Here is a 22,391-nt window from a genome sequence, read left to right as displayed (position 1 = left end):
ATTACTGTAAAAAAAAAGAAGCTAAGTAGAGAAATAGTAGCAGGAAGCCTGAGTAATTCACATGCCTGTGTGAGCTGTTAAAAATAACTTTGGGGCCCTGGCTGGTTGGCTCAGCGGTAGAGCATCAGCCCAGCATGTGGAAGTCCTGGGTTCGATTCTCAGCCAGGGCACACAGGAGAAGCACCCATACGCTTCTCCACCCCTCCCCATGGTGGGTGGATCACGGTTAGGTGCATGTGGGAGTATGTCCCTCTGCGTCCCCACTTCTCACTTCAGAAAAACAAACAAACAAACAAACAAACAAATAACTTTGGAGCCAGCGCTGGATAGTTGACTGAGCAGTAAAACATCAGCCTGGCGTGTGGATATCCCAGGTTCTATTCCCTGTCAGGGCACACAGAAGCAACGACCGCCTCCTTCTCTACCCTTCCCTCTCGTCCTCCTCTCTCTCTCTCTCTTTTCCTTCCACAGTCATTGCTCCATTGGAGCAAGTTGACCCAGGTACTGAGGATGGCTCCATGGCCTCTGCCTCAGGTGCTAAAATGGCTCTGGTTGCAACAGGACAGATGGCAGAGCACTGCCCCCTAGTGGACATGCTAGGTGGATCCTGGTCAGGCACATGCGGGAGTCTGCCTCTCTGCTTCTTACTTATTAAAAATACAATAAAAAAATAAATAAAATAACTTTGGGGCCAAGGACTAGGATTTTTAAATACTGAACCCAAGTTACCCTAACGTATAAACTTCCAGATTAATGAAAATTAGGCTCTAAAAGAATTTCAACCATTGGTTTTGCTGACAAAATTTCCTGAATTCTACTGGATACAAAAAAATTCTTTATAAGGTACTATGCTGCAAAATACAAGGCCTCTTGCATCAGCTTACACATTATATACACATGTGTATATATTTATATGTAATTACATATTATATATGTAAAAACACAAAATTTTTTGTTCAACAGCCAACAGCATATCAATAACCAATTTACCTTTTTAGTATACTTCCTCAAAAAGTGTCCCTCCTTCCAGGACAGAGAAACACAACTTTTGCATCACTTTGGGATCTTAAAAAATTGAACCCAAGAGACTCTAATGTGCAAACAAGATTGAGAACCATTAACTTTTAGTGCTGCAGCTCTCAACAGACCTACTGCATCAATAACATCTGGAACCTTAGAAATAAATACAAATTCTTGGGCCCATCCTAGACAATAAGAAACTGGGAGGGGAACCCACAGCAATTTGTGTTTTAATAGCATAATTTGCTTCTATATAGACCGTATACTAAAAATAATTTTATGTTTTTTAAATGGTAAAATAAAAAAATTATTTAACAGATAAAACTTATACAAAATGCAAAACAAAATTATACAAAATCCAAATTTCAGTGTTTAGAAGTCAAGTTTTACTAGAGCATGGCCATGCACCCTTGTGTGCATATTCCCGCAGCCGCTTCTGCACTACAACAGCACAGGAGAGGCAGGCAGCTGCACCATGTCCAAGCCAAAGCATCTGTTATCTGGTGCTTTTCAGAAAAATATCTGCCAACTTCTGCTTTAGACTAGTATGGCTAGATGATCAGCCATTTACTTTTTATTTTTAACAGTTTACCTTAGTTAGTAGTTGGCATGAGTATTAACAATAATAGTAAAAAAGGGTTTAATTTATACGGTTTCTGTATCTTATAAACCACGTAATTCATTTAATTGTCACAGGAAGGAAGGATGGTAACAAAAAGTACTTACTTGCCATCTTTGAAATAGGTTTTCAGAGTATCACTGAAACTTTTGGAATACTTTACAAATTCTTTCTTTTGGTGTTCAAGTGCCTACAGACATCAAAAATAGTAATAAAAAATACTAAGTAAGAAAAGAAATATCACAAAAGCCAAAGTCAAAGATAGAAGCTTATTCCCAGTAATCAGACCATCTCAGTATTTAATTCAATAAAATGACTAGGTGTGATCCCACAGAGGGTGGCAGTGGGCAGGCAAGGCTTCCAGTAAACTTACCCTGCGGTTCTGGTACTGGTATTTCTTGAAGACATTATTCACTGTATCAAGAAGCTCTTTTATTGCACTAGCTATATCCCTGTAGGGTAAAGAAAAAAAGAAGGCTAAAATAAGTTACATTTGAAAGAAATTCATATATGTGTGTGTTATTTTAAGAATCACTAATCACACTGTTATTTATTTATTTATTTATTTATTCATTTTAGAGAAGAAGACAGAGAAAGAGAGAGAAAGAGAGAGAAGGGGGAGGAGCAGGAAGCATCAACTCCCATATGTGCCTTGACCGGGCAAGCCCAAGGTTTAGAACCGGCAACCTCAGTATTCCAGGTCAACGCTTTATCCCTCTGTGCCACCACAGGTCAGGCTAATCATACTGTTAATTACCATACCAACACTGTGTCAAGCTGGGGGAATGACTGGCTGGGAGAGTGGGGGGTTTTAGGGTGCACCCCTCTGTGATCCTGATTTCTATTGCCCTGCTAACCAGACAATCCACATCAACTCTCCCAAATTAGTAACATTTCAGTCAACATTACTTACTTAAATTTAAAAGATTATGCCTCTGTCTCTCATCTTTTCCAGTTATAATTTTTCCTTTCTGCACTAATATAGCTGAATTCAAGTTGCCATATTCTCTACTTTTACATCAAGAACAATTGTATGAAATCTTGCTATCACGTGTAACTAATTTCTATATTTACCAACACTTGGTGTTATATACCTAATACAATAGTTTGATGTTTTTAAATATTTCTTCCTCAGACACAGCTCTTCTCTCGACACATTTACCTTATCAAGCAACCATGCATTTTCCCCTTCCAAACCTTTATTTATATATTGAAAACACATTGAAATTTCTGGGAGAGACAATACCAGAATATTTTTTTCCCTTAACCTTTCCAGCAATCACCCTTTGCTACATGGGGATAGGTCAACACCTCCCTCCCCTCACTAAAGAGAGAAAGAAATCTATAACTCTCACTTGACTACTTGTCCTAGCCATGGACCATTTTTTTCTGAACTTTCTTGTCTTTTGTGTCTATGCTCTCTTCAATTTTCATGTTCTAACTTCACAGCAATTCTTTTTGGTCAAACTGAACTGAACCAGATTCTGCACTCAGTACCACGTTCTCTGAGGCAAGCCTGCCATCTTACACACTCATTCCCTGCTGTTCAAAGGCACACCAAGTGTGAAGATATGAATTAGTATGACATAAATACAGACCATCCCAAATGTAATTTTTATTACTGATTTTTTAAACCACAAATGTCAGATTTAAGATATTTCATACCTTTAAGATACCATAAGGTTTCAGCTTTATTATTTAAAGACACAAAAAATCTCAATGTCCAGACTGTCCAGCTTTCTGAGTGCATGCGTGTGTGTTTGACAGAATATTTCTAGTAAATACATGTAGAAATTCTAAAAATTATCTGGAGATAGGATTTTGGTATGAAAAAAGGTATTTCAGCCTGTAGTAGTAATAACATTTCAATAAATATTTATTACATCCTGTATGTCAAACATCAGCATCAGGCTCAAACATTAAAACATTAGATACTCAAATAAGACAAGAGTTTTACACAGAAATGACATCTGTGTAGTTTTTTTGCCCGTAGTTTGATGCAGTTTTCAGTTATACGATGGTGCCTTTCACTGATGGTGTTAAGCAAGCTGACTCCTTCTGTATTGCTGTGATGGCTCTAAGTCCATGTAGGCTTAATAAAAGTGTCACATGACCATCTTATTATGTGAGAACCCCCCCCACAATTTTAACAAATAAAAAATGTCAAGTCTCTGAATATGAATGATTCTTCAAATCCACAATGAGCCTATTTAAAACAAAATATAACGGAGAAAATTATACAGTAATTGGAGAACTGTTTATCCACTTTAAAATTCTGCTAAAAAGGATAAAAATGTGCCTTCAGTGCTAATCAAAACATGAACAAGTGTTCCATATACAATAATAGCTGGATTCCATAGGTCAAAAGAGCAGTTCTGAAACTGGTTGCTCACGCATTCCCCTGGGAACAAAAACCAAAAGGGATGGCAGGGAAGAGGGGGCTCAGTGGACAATACTTCGTCTCATAATAAATGCTGGGGATTTGAGCTATAAAAGAAAAAAAAGTTCTCCAGGTGATTCTCTGAAAAACCTGGTCTGGAAAGCACTGTGCGGGAGCCCCAAACCTGGAGCTAAGGTTTGACCCATCATTTGCCACAAAGCATTATATAGACCTGTTTATCCTTAGGCTTGGCCTTCTCTAAAGCAATCACAGCAATTTATGTCAAATATTACATCATGGGTAAGTACACAGAACAGCATTTGCATTTATGGCACCAAAGAAGCTAAATTTTATCAGTTAATACCTGAGTGTGTTTCCTACAGTAAAAAATACCACTAAGGTAAGTAAATACCACTAAAGTAAAAAAATTAAAACAAGGGTAAAAAAACTATGGAATAATTAATTACATGCTGGAGTTAATGGTTTCTGTGATAAGGGACACAGAGTGTGGGCAAAATAAAAATGAATTTTAGCAATTTATAGATATTTAAGTGGAACAACTTTGGGGAAACATACATACTGAAAGAAGACAACAGGCATCAGATGAAATATAAAAACATATCCTATCAAAAAACTGCATAGAATAACAGAACTTATTGTAATAACCCAAATTTCTGTATATTTACGCAAACGTTCTAAAGAAAGGAAATTCCTATACTGTATGTTTAGCTTGGTCTAGACTGGACACCTCTGGAAAAGCTAATTTAAGGCCATAATAGAAACCAACCCCTGGAGAATTTCTGACGATGAATATGCAAATGTAGATTATAATGAGTAAATAGATAAATATATAAGTCTCCACTAGTCCATTAATTGGAATGTATAGACTTCATATAAAAACCCTATGAATTTCATAAAATATTTGCATAAACTCAAATGTAGTCAAACAAACATTCATTAATCAAAAGTACTTTAAAACATTTGTTTGCTGGATCATTTTTTCTAATCAAGTCCATAGAGAGAAATTGAAAATAAAAAACACATATTTCATAATACTACAATAGTAGGAAATGTGGGTGGAAGCCAGGTTCTGTGCTAGGCACTTTATGTATAGCATCTCCTTCAATTCTCACAACTATTACAGTCATCTTCACAGGCAGAAACTAGAGTACAGGAATTCAGCACCTTGTCCAAGGCCAAACAGCTAACTACTGGAACGGAGAGTCAAACCTAGGTCTGCTAGCATATACAAAAAGACTGGGATATCTGTAAACTGACAGGAATCTTTTTTCTACTGTAATCTAATCTGTAACATTACACACAGTACTTGGTATAATAAAATAAGTACCTGAGAGAAGCTTGGTGAAAAATATTGCTAAAATAAATGAATGATGAGCACAATTACCTCAAATATTAGAAAGTAAAACATTTTACAGAAAAATAGTAACTGTAAGTTATGTGTGTTTAAAGGGCAAACCATTTTTTTGTTTCAGTAATATTTTAGCTGTTAATTTGTTAAAACAATTTAACAATGGTAAGAATATGTATGAAAATCAATCTATCTATCTATATCTAAGTAACACAAATAATTATTACCTATAGCTATGTATATGCTAATTCATACATTGTTGAATTTTAGTCTCAGAAACAATATATATCATGAACAAACTTTCCATGGCAAATCATTCCTCCTAAAATGTTTAAAAAATAAATTTTAACTGCCAATTATCTTAATTCTGTTGTGTTGAGTACACTCCAGAAAACAGAACTGAAATGTTACTATTGTCCCATAAATGAGACAAGAGGCTAATTCAGTCTCAACTAATGACTATGAATAAGACTTAAGGCTCTTGACCCCAACAACCTTATGACTGAAGTGTGGCTGTTAATGAAGTATCTCTCTAGCCACAATGGGTTTAGCACAGATGCTTCAGGGACTCCACAGGGGGAGAGAAGGAATCAAGGTGGCAGGATGAGAGCTCTGGGCCAATCGTTTCTACCCCAGCTGTACCACAGCACTGTTGTCTCTATTACCTGTTGGCATTCTATATAAGCTGTCCTTTATCACACTTCTTTTGAACTACAGAAACTTTCACTCAATTACCAAACTGTATGAATCTGTGCTAGGAAAATAAAAGAGTAGAACCTGAAGTCTGTCTGCTTGGTTTCAAACCAAGCTCTACCAACTTACCTGCTATGTGTACTTGGAAGTTACTTAATTTCTGATGCCTCCGTTTCCTAGTCTATTAACAGGGCTTTGTAATAAATTAATAAATATATAACATGCTTTACAAAGTTCTTTACAAAGTTCTTAGTTCTTAGAAGTACACTTCTATATAAGTGATTGATATCATTAAGATAATATTCTGTAAATCTCTACTTCAATGACCTGAATCAAAATTTGCTGAAAATATTATTTTAAAAATGTAAAATCTTCAGAGTAATGCAGTACTAATCAACAAAATAAATGTAAACTAATTAGAAAATTCCATATTTAAGTTGTTTAAACCTCTGTGTTTGAGATCACTGACAATTTATCCTTTTATGAGTCAAACATGTTTACTTTATATCAAACTAAAGATAAAAATCCACAGTTGACTGTCTTCCTCCTTCACATATTAAGTATAGTTAAAGGAAGTTGGGGCTTTTCAATAACGATAAAATATTTACTTTAGGGTTTGTCCCCTGTTGCATAGATTTTGGCCAATGAAAGCCTTTATCATATCATCTAGTCCTCTATTAGAAAACTGAGAAGCAGAGGGTCAGTCCTTGATAACTGGATTGGTTACCCCTCACAAAACATTGTTTTCTAAAATGAGACCAATTCCTCCCTCTCTATCACTCCAAATAGGTGCTCAAACTAGCAAGGTAAATAACAATACTATTTCTCAGAAAACAGTGTAATATTTATTCCAAGTTAGCCTCCCTAAGTTCTTCAAAGATAGGATGTTTGATATAACTGCTAAATCTTTCTTTTCTAGAAATTTCTAGTTGTGGTTTCACCAACAGGTTGCTTTAATAGTACCACTATAACTATATCCAGATTTCTTTGTTTTCTATCCACTGAGGCTGAAGAAAATGATCAAATACTTCAATTTAAAAATATTCATCTAGAAGCTGTGCTTGTAGTCCCCTCATCCCCCACCCTCACAGCCTGAGGAGTGCCCTTGGTTTGAGAACAGCTGCTCTACAGTGACCCTTCTCAGCAGCCAACCCCCTGACCCACACAGTTTTAGACTTTTTAAACCTGTTATCTCCAAGGCAAGGACATGGAGCTTCATAATTTGGTCAAAATTAGAAATACTATTCACAAAGAATACATGACTTATCCTAATGACTTGTTTCATTTCTGAAATAAAAACAATATTGGTATCTTTTGTTATCAATCCTTATACTTTACCCACATCTCTATCCATTTTAATCTGACATTTAAATTGTCTGTTATTTTATGGAGCTTAAATTACATTCCATTTTATGTACATTTCATTCACTATTTTAAACATTCTAAGAAAGGATTGCTGTGTTCTGAAGCCAAATGCCACAGCTTAGAAATTAATAAAGAGGTAGCATTTAAAAACTTCAAATTTATTTCAAATTAATATTTTAATGTAATATTAAGGTCATACCAAAATAAAACATGTAGCATCAGTGGTTTCTTTAAAGTACTTTGAGAAAAGAACAAAAAAAGTTGTTTACTTGATTGTCTGCAGAAACCTCACTCTGTCGTTGATCTCATCTGGGATCTTACTGAGAATTTGTTTAAGTGCTCGTGCCTTTTCGTTCAGGTCCTGGAATTCTGGCTCTGGTCGTTCAATCATATATTCTGATAAAATTAATACATAATAAAAAAGCATCATGCAATACCCTGTCAAATGTAAGTCTAAGAATTTCCAATGTTGCTCGAAAGGGTGAGACAGGAAGGAGACAGGCCAGGTAACTAGGACAGACAAGATCGCAGAGCAGTATCTGGAAGCGTTCAACTTAGTTCTATATAACAGAGCTCTTACCAAGTAAAATAACAGGAGATAAAAGGCTAAACACTGTTAATTTGGAGTAAATCGAAAGCCCACAAAATTGTAATAAATAAATAAATAAATAAATAAAATTAAAAGAGAGTCTTAATCAAATTTATCAGGCCTCTGAAGCTACACTTCCCCAGAAACCTTAAAGTAATAATGTTCACGACAAATACAATGGCAATATGTATCTTCCAAAGATGATCATTAACCAAAATCTCTATACTGAATACACAATGGCTCATTATAGCAAACCCCAAACAACTTACTAAAATCTACAGCATGTTCTTGAAACCTCACTTAAAAACAAAAACAGTACCAAAAATTAAACACAAGGGCTGGATCATAGAATAGCAACTTTGGAAAGGAAGTTCAATTAGATCTTATAGAGGCAAAAATATTTCTAGCAGATTCATTGTAGACTTGGAAACATTAGAACTCCACTTAACTAATATAATCTGGCCTCACAAATGGAAATGCTTAAGTTTAGAATAGTGATCAGTCAGAACTTTCTTATAAACTATGGAATATATTAAAATATTACTTTTGTTTTCCCTTAATATGGGAAATGAATACTTCTATGTTTTTCTTAATTACTGGCAAAATGGTTACTAATTTAAGTGAAACCCTTTCTAATTATTTTAAAAAGCAAAAAATGAAAAAGCAGAAAGAATGGTTATATTGTTCTCTCAAATATGTGCTTGAAAAAACACTAAAGTTTAAAAAAGAAATCCTCATTATTTCAAAAGCTATTTGCATAAAATCAACAAAAAAATTCAATAATCATTCCATAGAGTTTATCTTTTGGCAAAACCAGAACTTATCACATATTATAGGGCAGGAGGAGGCGGGATTAAAGTGTATAACAAACACTTTAAGTAATTAAATATGACAAATTATAAAACAAAAAGCAGGAACAACTTTTCTATTTTAGTTTTCCCCACTATCATCACAACAATGAGAAGATAAAAGGAGATGAAGAAGGGAAGGGGAGGAGGGAGAGAATGCATCTTTAGTCAAATAATAAAGATGTGGAAGAAGTGCTCATCAACAACTGTAAGAAAACTAAACAAAGAGTTTTTCTGATTACCTTCTACATCATCAGCTGCCATTCGAAGAAGGGACTCCGTGAAGTTAACTTCTACACTTTTTTTCTCTAAAATTTTCATAATGATGTCTTGTGTGAGTCCCGGATTTTCTTTTTCAGCCTATTAGAAAGAGAAAGCTAGCTAGTTTTCAAATATAGAAATGAAATCAGAATTTCAAAACTGAAACTTAATTGTTCAGAACCTTTGGGAACTTAGGCTAATCAACTTAGAAGGGTAGAAATCTTTGCAAAGCAGGTGTGGTGATGGCATTCATTTCTGTTTTGTTAAAACTTAAGCATCACTAACTTATTACAGCCACGGTCTCACCCATTTGAACATAAAGTACTTAACATTTCCTACTTCTCCTTTACACTCTCCCGCAACCAAACTACTAACAAGGATAGAAATAAACATTATATATATTTTGCTAATCTTACACTCTCCTGCAACCAAACTAATAACAAGGATAGAAATAAACATTATATGTATATTGCTAACCCATCAATTACTCTTTTTAAAAAGAAATTTAAATATACTGAGAATTTTGTTTTTTTCATTAGCAAATCTTTCAACTTGAGGATCAAGCCATTAAACATCTCACCAGTATTCTGCAGATTCTTTGCATTTAAATTAACAGAACGTGAGGAAAATAAAACAAAACAAAGGAGAACAGGATTTCTTCTGTAAATTTTACTGAAGCTATATAATCCCTTAAATACTTTCCCACACAATGATTTTCACTTTATTTTATTTTTGTAGCAACACTACTTCCTTTGCTAGCTTTTAGAGCATCATTAATCCTTTCACTACCTTCTGAGCTGGTTTTACTAATGAGTTTGCATTACTCACACTACTCCCTAGGGCAGTGGTCCCCAACCCCTGGCCCCGGACTGGTTCAGTTCGCAAAGAAAGAATAAATAACTTACATTATTTCTGTTTTACTTATATTTAAGTCTGAATGATGTTTTATTTTTTTTAAAATGACCAAATTTCCTCTGTTACTCTGTCTAAGACTCACTCTTGATGCCTGTCTCGGTCACGTGATACATTTATCCATCCCACCCTAAAGGCCGGTTTGTGAAAATATTTTCATACATTAAAGCGGTCCGTGGCCCAAAAAGGTTGGGGACCACTGCCCTAGGGCACTGAAACCATCTAGCTAGTCATTCCAAGACTGAGCAGAGTTCTGAGTTTACCAAAGTTCATTTTCAAGATCTGGGTTTTCTCCAATAATTTTGTCCCACTTTATAAATTTTTAAATTTTGTATTCATACTCTAAGTTCATTTCTTTTAGGATTACTACCTATTTTAATTATTATACTGATGATTTCCTATCTTTCTTGTCCTGATATTAAACAGAAAACAGAAACAATTTAGGATCTTAATCAGATGACAACCTATTTTTTTCTTATGTGTCAAGCACATTTAACCTCTGCTCTTTTCATTATGACATCTTGTATGTCATTAGATTTCAGTATCAAAAACTCAAAGGTTGTGGAATGAAATGAGAAAAGAAAATACACACATATATTTCAATCTGAGTCATTTTTATTGCTGTCAAATGCTATTTAGGGAAGTCACTGTGATAGATGACTAATAACAATAAAGTGTGTCCTACTGAATTCTATCTTTTAACAGTAGTCCTCCATTATTTGTGGGGGATACGTTCCAAAAAATGAATGCCGGAAACTTTGGACAGTACCAAACCGTATACATACAGCTGCTCCTCAATCTATAATGGGGTTACAAACTTATAAGTCCATCACAAGGGAAAATATCCTAACTCGAAAATGCATTTTATATACATAACCAACTAAATAAGCATCATAGTTTAGCCAAGCCTCCATGCTAGAACACAGAAATGCTGGCAGCACAAGTACAGTATAAAGTAGCAGCTGTTTACCCTCCAGAAAACAGAACTGAAATGATACTATTGTCCCATAAATGAGACAAGTGCCTGACATGACTATGGCTCACTGCACTGCCCAGCACTCCTACCACCTATCTCTAGCCCAGGAAATGATCAGAGTTCAAAATTCCAAGCGCAGTTTTATTGAATGTGAATAGCTTTCAAGCCTTGTAAAGTTGAAAAATCATTACACTGAATCACTCTATAAGTTGGGGACTGTCTGTACTATTTTTCCTATCCATACATATCCATGATAAAGTTTAACATAAATTAGGCACAATAAGAGACCAACAACAACTAATAAAAAAGAACAATTATAACAATATACTGTGATAAATATTATGTGCATATGATCTATCAAAACATTTCATTGTAACCAGTCCTGACTTGAAGTAAAGGGCTTGGTGTTGCTTCTTTGAGGGGATCCTTTGCTGAAGTCTTCACATAGGCTCAATGTTTTCCTATGCAACTCATTTTTGTCATTAGCTGGAACAGTTTCTGTTCATGTCTTCCACCCCAAACTTAATTACTTAACTATGTAAATACTTATCATGCGCTATGGCCATCACTTTTGCATTTTGAGGTGCAACAGCAAACCTGAACCATTTTTTTCTTTCTTCACAATTTTATTAATACAAAATTTGTTCTTACTTTAGAATTTAGGAACCTCAACATATAAATTTATCTTTTTCCTTATTCAGTTAAAAACTTGCTCCTTTCACTAAAAAGAGGAACTTTAACGCTTCTCTTTGGCATATCCAAATTACCAGAATAACTATTCTCTTGAGCTTTAGGGCAGTGGTCCCCACCCCCGGGCCGCAGACCAGTACTGGTCCGTGGAGAAAGAATAAATAACTTACATAATTTCCATTTTATTTATATTTAAGTCTGAACGATGTTTTATTTTTAATAAATGACCAGATTTCCTCGTTATATCCTTCTAAGACTCACTCTTGACGCTTGTCTCGTAAGTTCAACAATTATTATTTATTATTATTATTTTTTTTCATTTTTCTGAAGCTGGAAACAGGGAGAGACAGTCAGACAGACTCCCGCATGAGCCCACCAAGGGGCGATGCTCTGCCCATCCTGGGCGTCGCCATGTTGCGACCAGAGCCACTCTAGCGCCTGAGGCAGAGGCCACAGAGCCATCCCCAGCGCCCGGGCCATCTTTGCTCCAATGGAGCCTTGGCTGCGGGAAGGGAAGAGAGAGACAGAGAGGAAAGCGCGGCGGAGGGGTGGAGAAGCAAATGGGCGCTTCTCCTGTGTGCCCTGGCCGGGAATCGAACCCGGGTCCTCCATACGCTAGGCCGACGCTCTACCGCTGAGCCAACCGGCCAGGGCCGACAATTATTTTTTAAAATACCACAGTTTTTACACCGGTCACATAATTTTATTTTGTGCATTTATCCGTTCCACCCTAAAGGCCGGTCCATGAAAATATTTTCTGATATTAAACCTGTCCGTGCCCAAAAAAGGTTGGGGATCATTGCTTTAGGGTATTATTAAGTAAAATAGGGGTTCAACACAAGCACTGTGATACTGCGAGAAATTGATCTGATCAGAGAAAGTTAATGGGGGAAAAATACAGCATGGAGACATTGGACAAAGGGAGGAATCATGTCCCAGGAGGGAGTGAGCAGAATTGGTGTGAGATTTCATCACATACTCATAACAGCACAAAATTTAAAACTTATGAACTGTTTATTTCTGAAATTTTCCATTTACTGTTTCTGGAACATAGTTAATCACGGGATCACAGGTAACTGAGGGCAGCTGTGGCTGAGGGGGGTAGGGCACTACTGTGTAATCTGTGTGATTTCCATGAATATATTGAAGATAGAATCTGTATGATTAAAGAGTTGCCTTTAAAAGAAAAGCTGTACAAATGTGGCTTAAGTGGTATAAGCTTTATTAACTCGGTGAACTGCTAAACTGCCACAGAATTAGACAGTACACTACGTAAATAAGTCATTATTTGAGAACTGGTTTATCTTGCCTAAGTAGCATTAAATTATCCTAACATACATCCTGGGGAGCAGGGGAGCATTCTCGATGTGCTTTCAGACAATGCCTGTACATAACAATCTCTCTGACTAAATTATAATAAGGTGCTAGAAAAATTAAATGCTGAATGCCTGAAAACAAAGTTTTCACTATCAAGTTGGTTTGGGCCCAAAGAAATACCTAATAGTGCCGTATATTAAATAGTTAGGCCCAAACAACTTAAGTACTGATGACCTAACAACTTAGCAGCCTTAAAAAAAATACTAAGTTGGGGGAAATAAAGGACCTAATTCCATTCTTAAATAACCATGATTTCTTATTTTAATGAGATCTGTACACCCTGTTGTCTCAAATGTTGGAATTAGACTGGACATACTACTGTTCCTGCTGTACATTGATTTTCTGTGGTACTTGCTTTTTATCACAGCATTGGTCTAAAGTACAGCTAACAAAGTCATGACATCACTAAAAGGAAATGCTGCCCAATCAAATATGTTAAAACAGCAAACTACTGCCAAGAGTGGTTCACTGTCAACCAGGTGTTGAATATTACCGTTTCTTTAAAATTTTAAAATATCTCCTGGCACCCCTGAGTTTGCTGCAGAGTACCCAGGGCACCTCGGCACATAGTTTGAGAACAGTTGTCTTAGTATCTTCTGTCTGAAGTCTTACTTGAGCTACTTTTATTTTAAAAGCCTTAAATTTACCCAATGACTGACTGATAAGATAAATAGATCTACCATCAAATCAGAGACTTTATACCTACAGGTTTTCCCCCAGAATAAAACCCTCCAATTTTTATGAAGAACCCAACTATGAGAGAAAACTATCCCCACAGACAGTAATATCCACTCTTGTGAATCAGTGATTCTCAAAGGAACAACCTATCAGACCCTCCAGAGGGGAAGGAATCAAGAGCACAGTACATATCTTAAAAGATAATATTCACTAATATTATTTCATCTAGAAAATAATTATTTTATCCTTTTTCTCCAAATAAAAATAAATATTAAAGCTTGATGCATATTAATGTCAATGTGGACCAAAAACTTGAAACATGCATATATAGATAAATGTCGGGGTAAGGTTTCCAATCTTTTTCAAATAAGTTCTAGTTTAAAAAACACAAAAATTTTTATCTTTCTATGCATGCCCTCCTTTAATTAATTTCACATTTAACATATTAAATATGATAATTAAGAATAAATAAATGCAAACTAATGTTTTCCTCCAAAATAACTTATATTACCCTCAACTAAGAATTTGTTGGCTCAGTGGTAGAGCATCGGCCTGGCATGCGAAAGTCCCTGGTTCGATTCCCGGCCAGGGCACACAGGAGAAGTGCCCATCTGCTTCTCCACCCCTCCCCCTCTCCTTCCTCTCTGTCTCTCTCTTCCCCTCCCGCAGCCGAGGCTCCATTGGAGCAAAAGTTGGCCCGGGCACTGAGGATGGCTCCATGGCCTCTGCCTCAGGCGCTAGAGTGGCTCTGGTCGTGACAGAGCGACGCCCTGGATGGGCAGAGCATCGCCCCCTGGTGGGCATGCCGGGTGGATCCCGGTCAGGCTCATGCGGGAGTCTGTCTGACTGCCTCCCCGTTTCCAGCTTCAGAAAAGAATTTGTGCCATGGATAGCAAAATTTACCCATGTATCAAGCCAGATCTACCAAAGCCACACACTTTAAACATACTGTTTGCTTTTTACTTATACTTCAGCATTAAAACATCAGTTTATATATAAAAGCATTACAAGAAAAAGCTGCCACCCTGGCCGACGGGCTCAGTGGTAGAGCACTGGCCTGGTGTGTGAAAGTCCTGGGTTTGGTTCCTGGTCAGGGCACACAGGAGAAGCAACCTCTCTACTCTTTCTTCCTCATTCTTTTCTCTCTCACTCTTTCTTCCCATCCTGCAGCCATGGCTGGAATAGTTCGAGTGCATTGGCCCTGGGCACTGAGGATGGTTCCATGGCCTACCTCAGGTGCTAAAATAGCTTGATTGCCAAACAATGGAGCAGCAGCCCCAGATGGGCAGAGCATCACATGGTAGGGGCGCTTGAGGGAGCCTGTCTATCTTCTTCCCTGCCTCTCACTTAATAAAAAATAAAAATAAAAAAAAGAGAAAGATAAACTTTGTGAAGTTCATGATTTTATCTTTTATGAATGTCATTTAATATACCTTTTACTATTTCAGATAAGGTTGTCTTTATCAGAACACACAGGAAAAATTTCTCTCTGTTCTTGGTATGAGGAAAGCTGAAAAACTGACTTTTGCCTTTTCAATACTACATTGTGCAACCTATCCCTTTTCCTTCTTTTCTTTGGTTATAAAGATGCTTAAAGTAAGTTTCCATTATGCCTCCCTAATGACCAAATATGCCATTCCAAAGCACACTAATAAGCAAAGAAGGAAAGGGAAAAAAATAATAATGATACTGATTTGTTGATTCTCTTCATTAATCCAGTGACTTGGTAGGATGTTTTAAAGAAGCTAGTATGAATGTGTACCCAGGCATTACATTTTAGAATATTAAGCACATCAAAATAGTTCTTACCCAACATATATACTGTATTGTATTTTCTTGTGATGATATAAGAGAAATGCCTGATCAGATTATCTATACTATCAGTTAAGAGTGGTATCTACAAACTAATCTTTGCCATAAAAATACTGGATGGATTTATTTTCAACTTCAATAAAAGTCAATATAAATTTATTCTAGATTTAAACACTAAAATAGTTTACCTGAATATAGCTTTTGATGGAAATAAATACACAAAAAGTAAATAAAAATTAAAGTTTTGGCCACCTTGATATATATTTTGGAGTGTGGGGATAAAGTTTTACAAGAAAGAATACAGTAAATATGTAAAGTCGGGCCATCCAATAAAAATATAATGCAAAAAACAAATGAAAGCTTCTGTAGTTTTACATTTTCTAGTAGCTACATTAAAAAAGTTAAAAAAAATGTAATTAGGAGTACACTTAAAATAGTATGATTTCAACATATAATCAATATAAAATACTTATTACTGAATTATTTCACATTCTTTTTCTTGTAATAAGTCTGAAATCTGGTGTGTATTTTATATGTGTGGCACAACTCAGCTGGAACTAGGCACATTTTAAGTTCACAACAGCAACACAAGGCTAGTGATTTTCGATTAGAAATCTCGGGTCTAGAGACAATAAAAATAATCCATGCTGAGTGACTTAGCTGTATATTCTCGAAGTGTCCTTAATCTGATTTACACAGAGGTCTTATTTTCTTAAAAACATTGTTTTATACTTATGTTTTATAATTAAATATGAAGAAAATGTTTTTCAGTTACAATTTTTCAAAACCTTTTAACAAGTCAAATAAAAAAGAATTTAAAAATCTACTCCAAAGTTATACAGCAAACACTCAAAGTCTGATTCAAAAGTACAAAGTGCAAGGATGAATATTTTTTAAAAAAGGGCATTTGTTATATCTCACTTTTTGGAAGTAGGCTAAGCTTTCAAGTATACCAAACAGACACAAGATGGTTGAAAGGGATGTCTCTAATAAGAAAATAAACTGGCAATTAGTAGCTGGTACTTAAGATTTATATACAACATACATTTTAATAATCACAATAAGTTATTTGTGCCTCACCTTAATGAAAGCTGCTCTCAGTGTCTGAGCTGCAGACAGATTTACTCGTTCTAGCTGCAATAAAAATATTAAATAGAAATTAATATCAATTTTCTTAGAAAAAACATTTCTGATATTCCATTATATAGGAAGCACACTGATACACATATTACTAAAGAAACAAAAATACTTGCTAATAACTATACATCATAATTCTTCAGATAGTGAAGGCATCTAAAATTTTCATTAGAAACCATGAAAAATTAAGGTATGTATATCAGTTCTTAATTCCTTTTTAAGAAACATTCTACCTTAAAGGTAGATTTATTTCAATATAAGCACAGAATACAAAATAATCGAAGTCCCTATATAAAGAATTAACACATTTCCTTGAATTATGAAAAACATGGAAGGTTCAAGATGAACTCAATGACCTGCTGCACATACATGGCGAATTGTGTGTGTGTGCGCGCGCGCGCGCTGACTATAAAATGACCAATGAAAAGAAAACATTTATTACTTAAGATCCTTTGTATTTACTACCTTACTGCTCCGGAATTGCTTTTAAATCCCCTTAGCCAAGGATTAAGCTGAGATTAGTCTATTTCAATAATTAGCAAACTACTGATTAAAGGTTTGTCTATTACTCAAATTGAAGACTATGAATCATCCAGATTTCAGAGGTGCTTATATATGTCCTCTATTCTATCAGGATTAGAAAAGTTAGCTAAAATACTAAATCAAAATTTCAATCCAAATGCTCTTAATTTTTATACCAAATATGTAAGGTTTATAATTAAAGATAAAATTACCATATTAGACATTTTATATAATTTATTTTCAGTGAGCCAAAGTTATACAATTTCATTAAAAACAAACAAACAAAAAAACCCCTCATGGTTGAAGAGCTAACTGCCAGGTTTAAAATGACTATTTCTAGTTAAATTCAGATTTCTTTAATTCTTTATTTATTTTTTGTACCTTTCTGAAGCTGGAAATGGGGAGAGACAGTCAGACAGACTCCTGCATGTGCCCAACTGGGATCCACCCAGCACACCCACCACGGGCGATGCTCTGCCCACCAGGGGGCGATGCTCTGCCCCTCCAGGGTGTCGCTCTGCTGCGACCAGAGCCACTCTAGCGCTTGGGGCAGAAGCCAAGGAGCCATCCCCAGCGCCCGGGCCATCCCCGCTCCAATGGAGCCTTGGCTGCGGGAGGGGAAGAGACAGAGAGGAAGGGGGGGGGTGGAGAAGCAAATGGGCGCCTCTCCTATGTGCCCTGGCCGGGAATCGAACCCGGGACTCCTGCATGCCAGGCCAACGCTCTACCGTTGAGCCAACTAGCCAGGGCAGATTTCTTTAATTCTTAAGGATTAGGCCAGTTAACTCAATAAAATTATGTATATGTTTCTTACTTGGGACAATATTAAATGAATTAAAAGCATTATAACCTTTATAAATTTCTGTGCAAGTGGAAAATTTCTACAAAAACTTTATGAACATATATCACATTATGCAATAAATATTCCTTTCTATCTCAAGGCAATAAAAATGCAAGTTTTCCTTAATAAATAACAAATAGGGTGGGACAAAAATATACGTTTACCATTGTGGGCAGGTAAAACAGAGTTTATTCTTGCATATGGTTTAATTTTTATTTTAATTTTTTTATTATTTCTTTTAGAAGGGAGAGAGAGAAATGGGAGGGGGGGAGTAGGAAGCGTCAACTCCCATATGTGCCTTGACCAGGCAAGCCCAGTTTCAAACTGGGGAACACAGCGTTCAGGTCGACGCTTGATCCACTGTGCCACCATGGTATAGCCTATTCTTGTATTATTATTAATTATTGTATTATTTTCCAAAGAAACAACTGTAAACCTACTTTTGCTCCACCCTGTACAAATACACATATACATATCTAAGGAATCTCTAACAATTTAAATCAATTTATTTTCTAAATGATAGAAATGTCAAGAACCTTACTTTTCTACAAGTTATTCACCTTAAGCTTTAGGCAAAAGCAACAGAATCTGTCAAGATAAATAATTTATCTCCAAAATACACAATGAACCATCTGATTTAGTATTTAACTTAGCTTCTACTCATCTTGCAAAATCTAACACTGGCTTAGTAGGGAAAAGGGAAAACACAAGGCGACAGGTTGGCAAATATAGCAACAAAGCAACTCTAGGAGGAGTTTATAAAATTTACAAAACAGGTATATCTTCAAAAATGAATTTTTTCCCCACAGAATTCATTTCATTATAATGAATATTGCTAAAGATAAAAATAACAATACAGTTCTCAAATTCATGTTGTGCAGGAAAGACAAAAGGAGACAGGATGAATGTTTCCACCCTGATAGGAATCCATTTCCTTATTTGGGTTTATGCCACTCAGACCTCTTTCAGCAAGTTAAAGGTCTGAGTTAGATGTGAGCCTTCACTTCTCAGCAACTTAACTCATCCTGTAATGCTCTGGCTGATATGTGAAAGGGTCATGGCTAGAAAAAGAGGTGAAGAAAAGTCAGCGAAGAACTCATAGAACTGGCCAAGTTCCTTTACCATCAACATTGCTAGATTTCTAGATTGTTTACACATGTGAAGCACCTCAACTCTGGGAGGAGTCATTCTGAGATACATTATGTACTCACACATTTTGCAACAAACCCACTAGGTTTCATTACCTATATGTTATCTACATTGCCCAGGGAGTACCAGGCATACAGGCACATAAATATTTTTTTGAATTGAACTTAATCTCTCATCTATAAACTTATTTACATTGTTCCTAAATCTATAATTTCAGCCTGGAATACTTAGGTAGCAAGACAGGTGTTCTCTTCCTTATTAAAAGTGCTCCTATTTTAGGCCTCTTACATGTGATGTATGATTTCACAACAAAATCATTTTCATCTTCTAGTACCTTTCATTAGAGTATCAGGTTCTAGTAACATTCTAACTAAGGAATTATTATGAACTTTATTATACAGGATATATATATATATTAAGGTAATTGTCTTTTTATTAGAAACAGATAAGACTAGCAATTACAACTTGAAATGAACATAAACTGTAATTTCTTGAACAGCAATGTTGGTGGCTGTGTTGAAGTCCATAGCCATAGCCTGTCTTTGCTGGCTCCAAGTCACAGTTCAGGTTTTAAAAACAGAGTCCAAAGATGCTCCCTTGGTAAAAGTTTCTTTTAAAAATTCGTATGAGTGGTGATGGCCTGCCACCCATTTCCCTCTAGTACAACGCAGACAATGCTAAACACACATGTGAACATGCCACCAAGGTGTGTCACTGTCAACACGGGTAGGGCATATGGAAGTACAATAAGAGGACCATCCTGCTAGTGGGGCTATGTCTAGACAGTTTATCCTTCACCAATTTTTCTACACACATCCTGAGGTGAACCAATTTTAAATGTCTGCTTTCAGTAAACCAGCTGTGACAACTTATACCAACAAACTGAACTAGAACCCATTTGAACAGGTTTTGAATTTGTTTTTCATTTTTCATACAAATGCCTGACTGAGCTCAATTGTCAAGCTGCATGCATGAAAAACTGGCCAGCCCAAACAGTGTATTATCAGTATATGGAACTGCAAGAAGTCTACTAAGTGCTTCCTTATCATTAATGTAGAACAAGGATTAATATCGTAAAATTGATGTGTAGCTTGAACGTTAGGGGACAGGACCCACCAAATAATAAATGCAGATTGTGTGTGTGAAACAGAATGAGTAAATATTTTTTTTTTTGCAAGAGATTAAGATTCACTTTGATTCTTATAGAGGGAGGGAAAAAGTTGAAAGTAGGCCTTCATTTTGCAGCCATCATCTATACCAGGGGTAGTCAACCTTTTTATACCTACCGCCCACTTCTTTATCTGTTAGTAGTAATATTTTCTAACTGCCCACCAGTTCCACAGTAATGGTGATTTATAAAGTAGGGAAGTAACTTAACTTTATAAAATTTATAAAGCAGAGTGACAGCAAGTTAAAGCATATAATAATAATTACTTACCAAGTACTTTATGTCGGATTTTTGCTAAGTTTGGCAGAATAAATCTTTATAAAACAACTTACTATAGTTAAATCTGTCTTTTTATTTATACCTTGGTTGCTCTGCTACTGCCCACCATGAAAGCTGGAACGCCCACTAGTGGGCGGTAGGGACCAGGTTGACTACCACTGATCTATACGAATTCTTCCTAGTTGACTTGTCCATCTCCATCAACATCTCCTTCACTGATCATTTCATCTACTTCATCTGTTAATTTTTCTCCTAAGTTTGTCATGATGTGACATAGTTCTGCTGCACTGATATAACCATTGCCATCCTTGTCAAAGACTCGGAATACCTCCTGGATTTTTCTTCTTCACTGTCTGTATCTTCCATTTTTCTAGCCATCATTGTCAAAAATTCTGGGAAGTCAATGGTGCATTACCATCATTATCCATTTCATTAATCATTTCCTGCAATTCAGCTTCTGCTGGGTTCTGGCCCAGTGATCTCATGACAAGTGCCAAGTTCTTCTGTTGTGATGGTGCCATCACCATCTTTGTCAAATAGGAAGAAAGCTTCCCTGAATTCAACAATCTCTTCTCCGGTCAGCTGATCAGTCATGGTGCCAGCGAAAGGAGGAAAAGCAGAGGGATGAATGGTGGCAGCACCAGCGCAGGGGCTGCTCCTGCCGCTGTGGCGCGGCGCGGTGCAGTGCAATGCAGTGCATGCTGAGCCACCGCCACTGTAACAGCCCTGTGTGTGCGACACTCCCAGCACAAACACCCACAGAATATTTTTAAAGAGAGTATCTCTAATCCTCACAATAAATCTGGAACCAGCTATCATCACCTCCATTTTATAGAGGAAGAGGCTCACAGTTTGCATACATTTATGCAAATGTTAAAGAGCTAGTAAGTACAGAGACAGGATCCATACCAGATTTGCCTTTCTCCAAAACCCATGCACGGCAACGAATGCTACCTCACCTCCCTATTCTCACCCTCTCCAGACTGGAGTCTACCCTATCTTGAAGCTCTTCAACTACTTGAGAACCAACAAATTCCTGAGTTTCTCCCGTGTGTTAGGAAGACAGTGTGAGAGAGATGCAAAGAAACAGAGAATAGTCCCAGAACCCCAAAGGATTAATTAAAATAAGCAGCTGTATGGAAAGTATTGGAACCACTGTTAACTGAAGTGGAAACTAAAATATGAAGACGAAATCCAAACTGGCTTCTTAAAATCATCTTCCTTACACTTCTCCCACTATTACTTTTTTCAGGGTTGTAACATGGAGACATAATAATTTTATATAAGATCAGAACAGAATTTTTATTTTGTTTCCAATACTTTCATTGATGACTTAAGCATTTTTTTTCTTTTGCTTTTGTGAAAAAAGTCTTTGACTGGGGTATCTCTTTAAAGAGCTAATGCAATCATTTTTTAAATAGTACTTGATAATGCATACACCTTCAGACCAAAGAAAGAAGAGTGAACATATGATTACACCTCGCATTATTAATGGGTACCGGGACAAGGACAGGCACTCCTTGGAACTCTGCCGTATAGAACTTCCATGTCATCAGTAAAAGAGTAGAGGAAAGAAGAAGTGCAGAGTGAGAGACAAGGGTAGGTAACATCTACCTTACCTAAAAGAGAAGAGCGCCGGCTGAAGTACACTCACAGGGAAATGACAGGGAGCCCAACACTCAGCCTTACCTCAACCTTACATTCTG

The 22,391-nt window shown here is 36.3% G+C and overlaps 1 protein-coding gene and 1 pseudogene across 5 annotated transcripts in view; both read right to left on the bottom strand.

Annotated features, from left to right (window-relative positions):
* PDCD10 (programmed cell death 10) overlaps positions 1-22,391 on the bottom strand; it is a 48,422-nt gene that overhangs the window by 1,856 nt on the left and 24,175 nt on the right. For all 5 annotated transcript variants that reach the window (XM_066241225.1, XM_066241229.1, XM_066241228.1 and 2 more), the window contains exons 3-7: positions 16,670-16,723; positions 9,126-9,243; positions 7,716-7,842; positions 2,013-2,091; positions 1,747-1,829 (exon numbers count right to left, since the gene is read on the bottom strand). In XM_066241225.1, coding sequence (XP_066097322.1) covers positions 1,747-1,829; positions 2,013-2,091; positions 7,716-7,842; positions 9,126-9,243; positions 16,670-16,723 — 461 coding nt within the window. The remainder of the gene's footprint in view (positions 1-1,746; positions 1,830-2,012; positions 2,092-7,715; positions 7,843-9,125; positions 9,244-16,669; positions 16,724-22,391) is intronic.
* On the bottom strand, positions 20,849-21,279 carry LOC136312036 (calmodulin-like; annotated as a pseudogene).

This window comes from Saccopteryx bilineata, chromosome 8, assembly GCF_036850765.1.
Source record: "Saccopteryx bilineata isolate mSacBil1 chromosome 8, mSacBil1_pri_phased_curated, whole genome shotgun sequence".
In the NCBI taxonomy this organism is placed as follows: domain Eukaryota; kingdom Metazoa; phylum Chordata; class Mammalia; order Chiroptera; family Emballonuridae; genus Saccopteryx; species Saccopteryx bilineata.
This window is presented reverse-complemented; position numbering and strand designations above follow the sequence as displayed.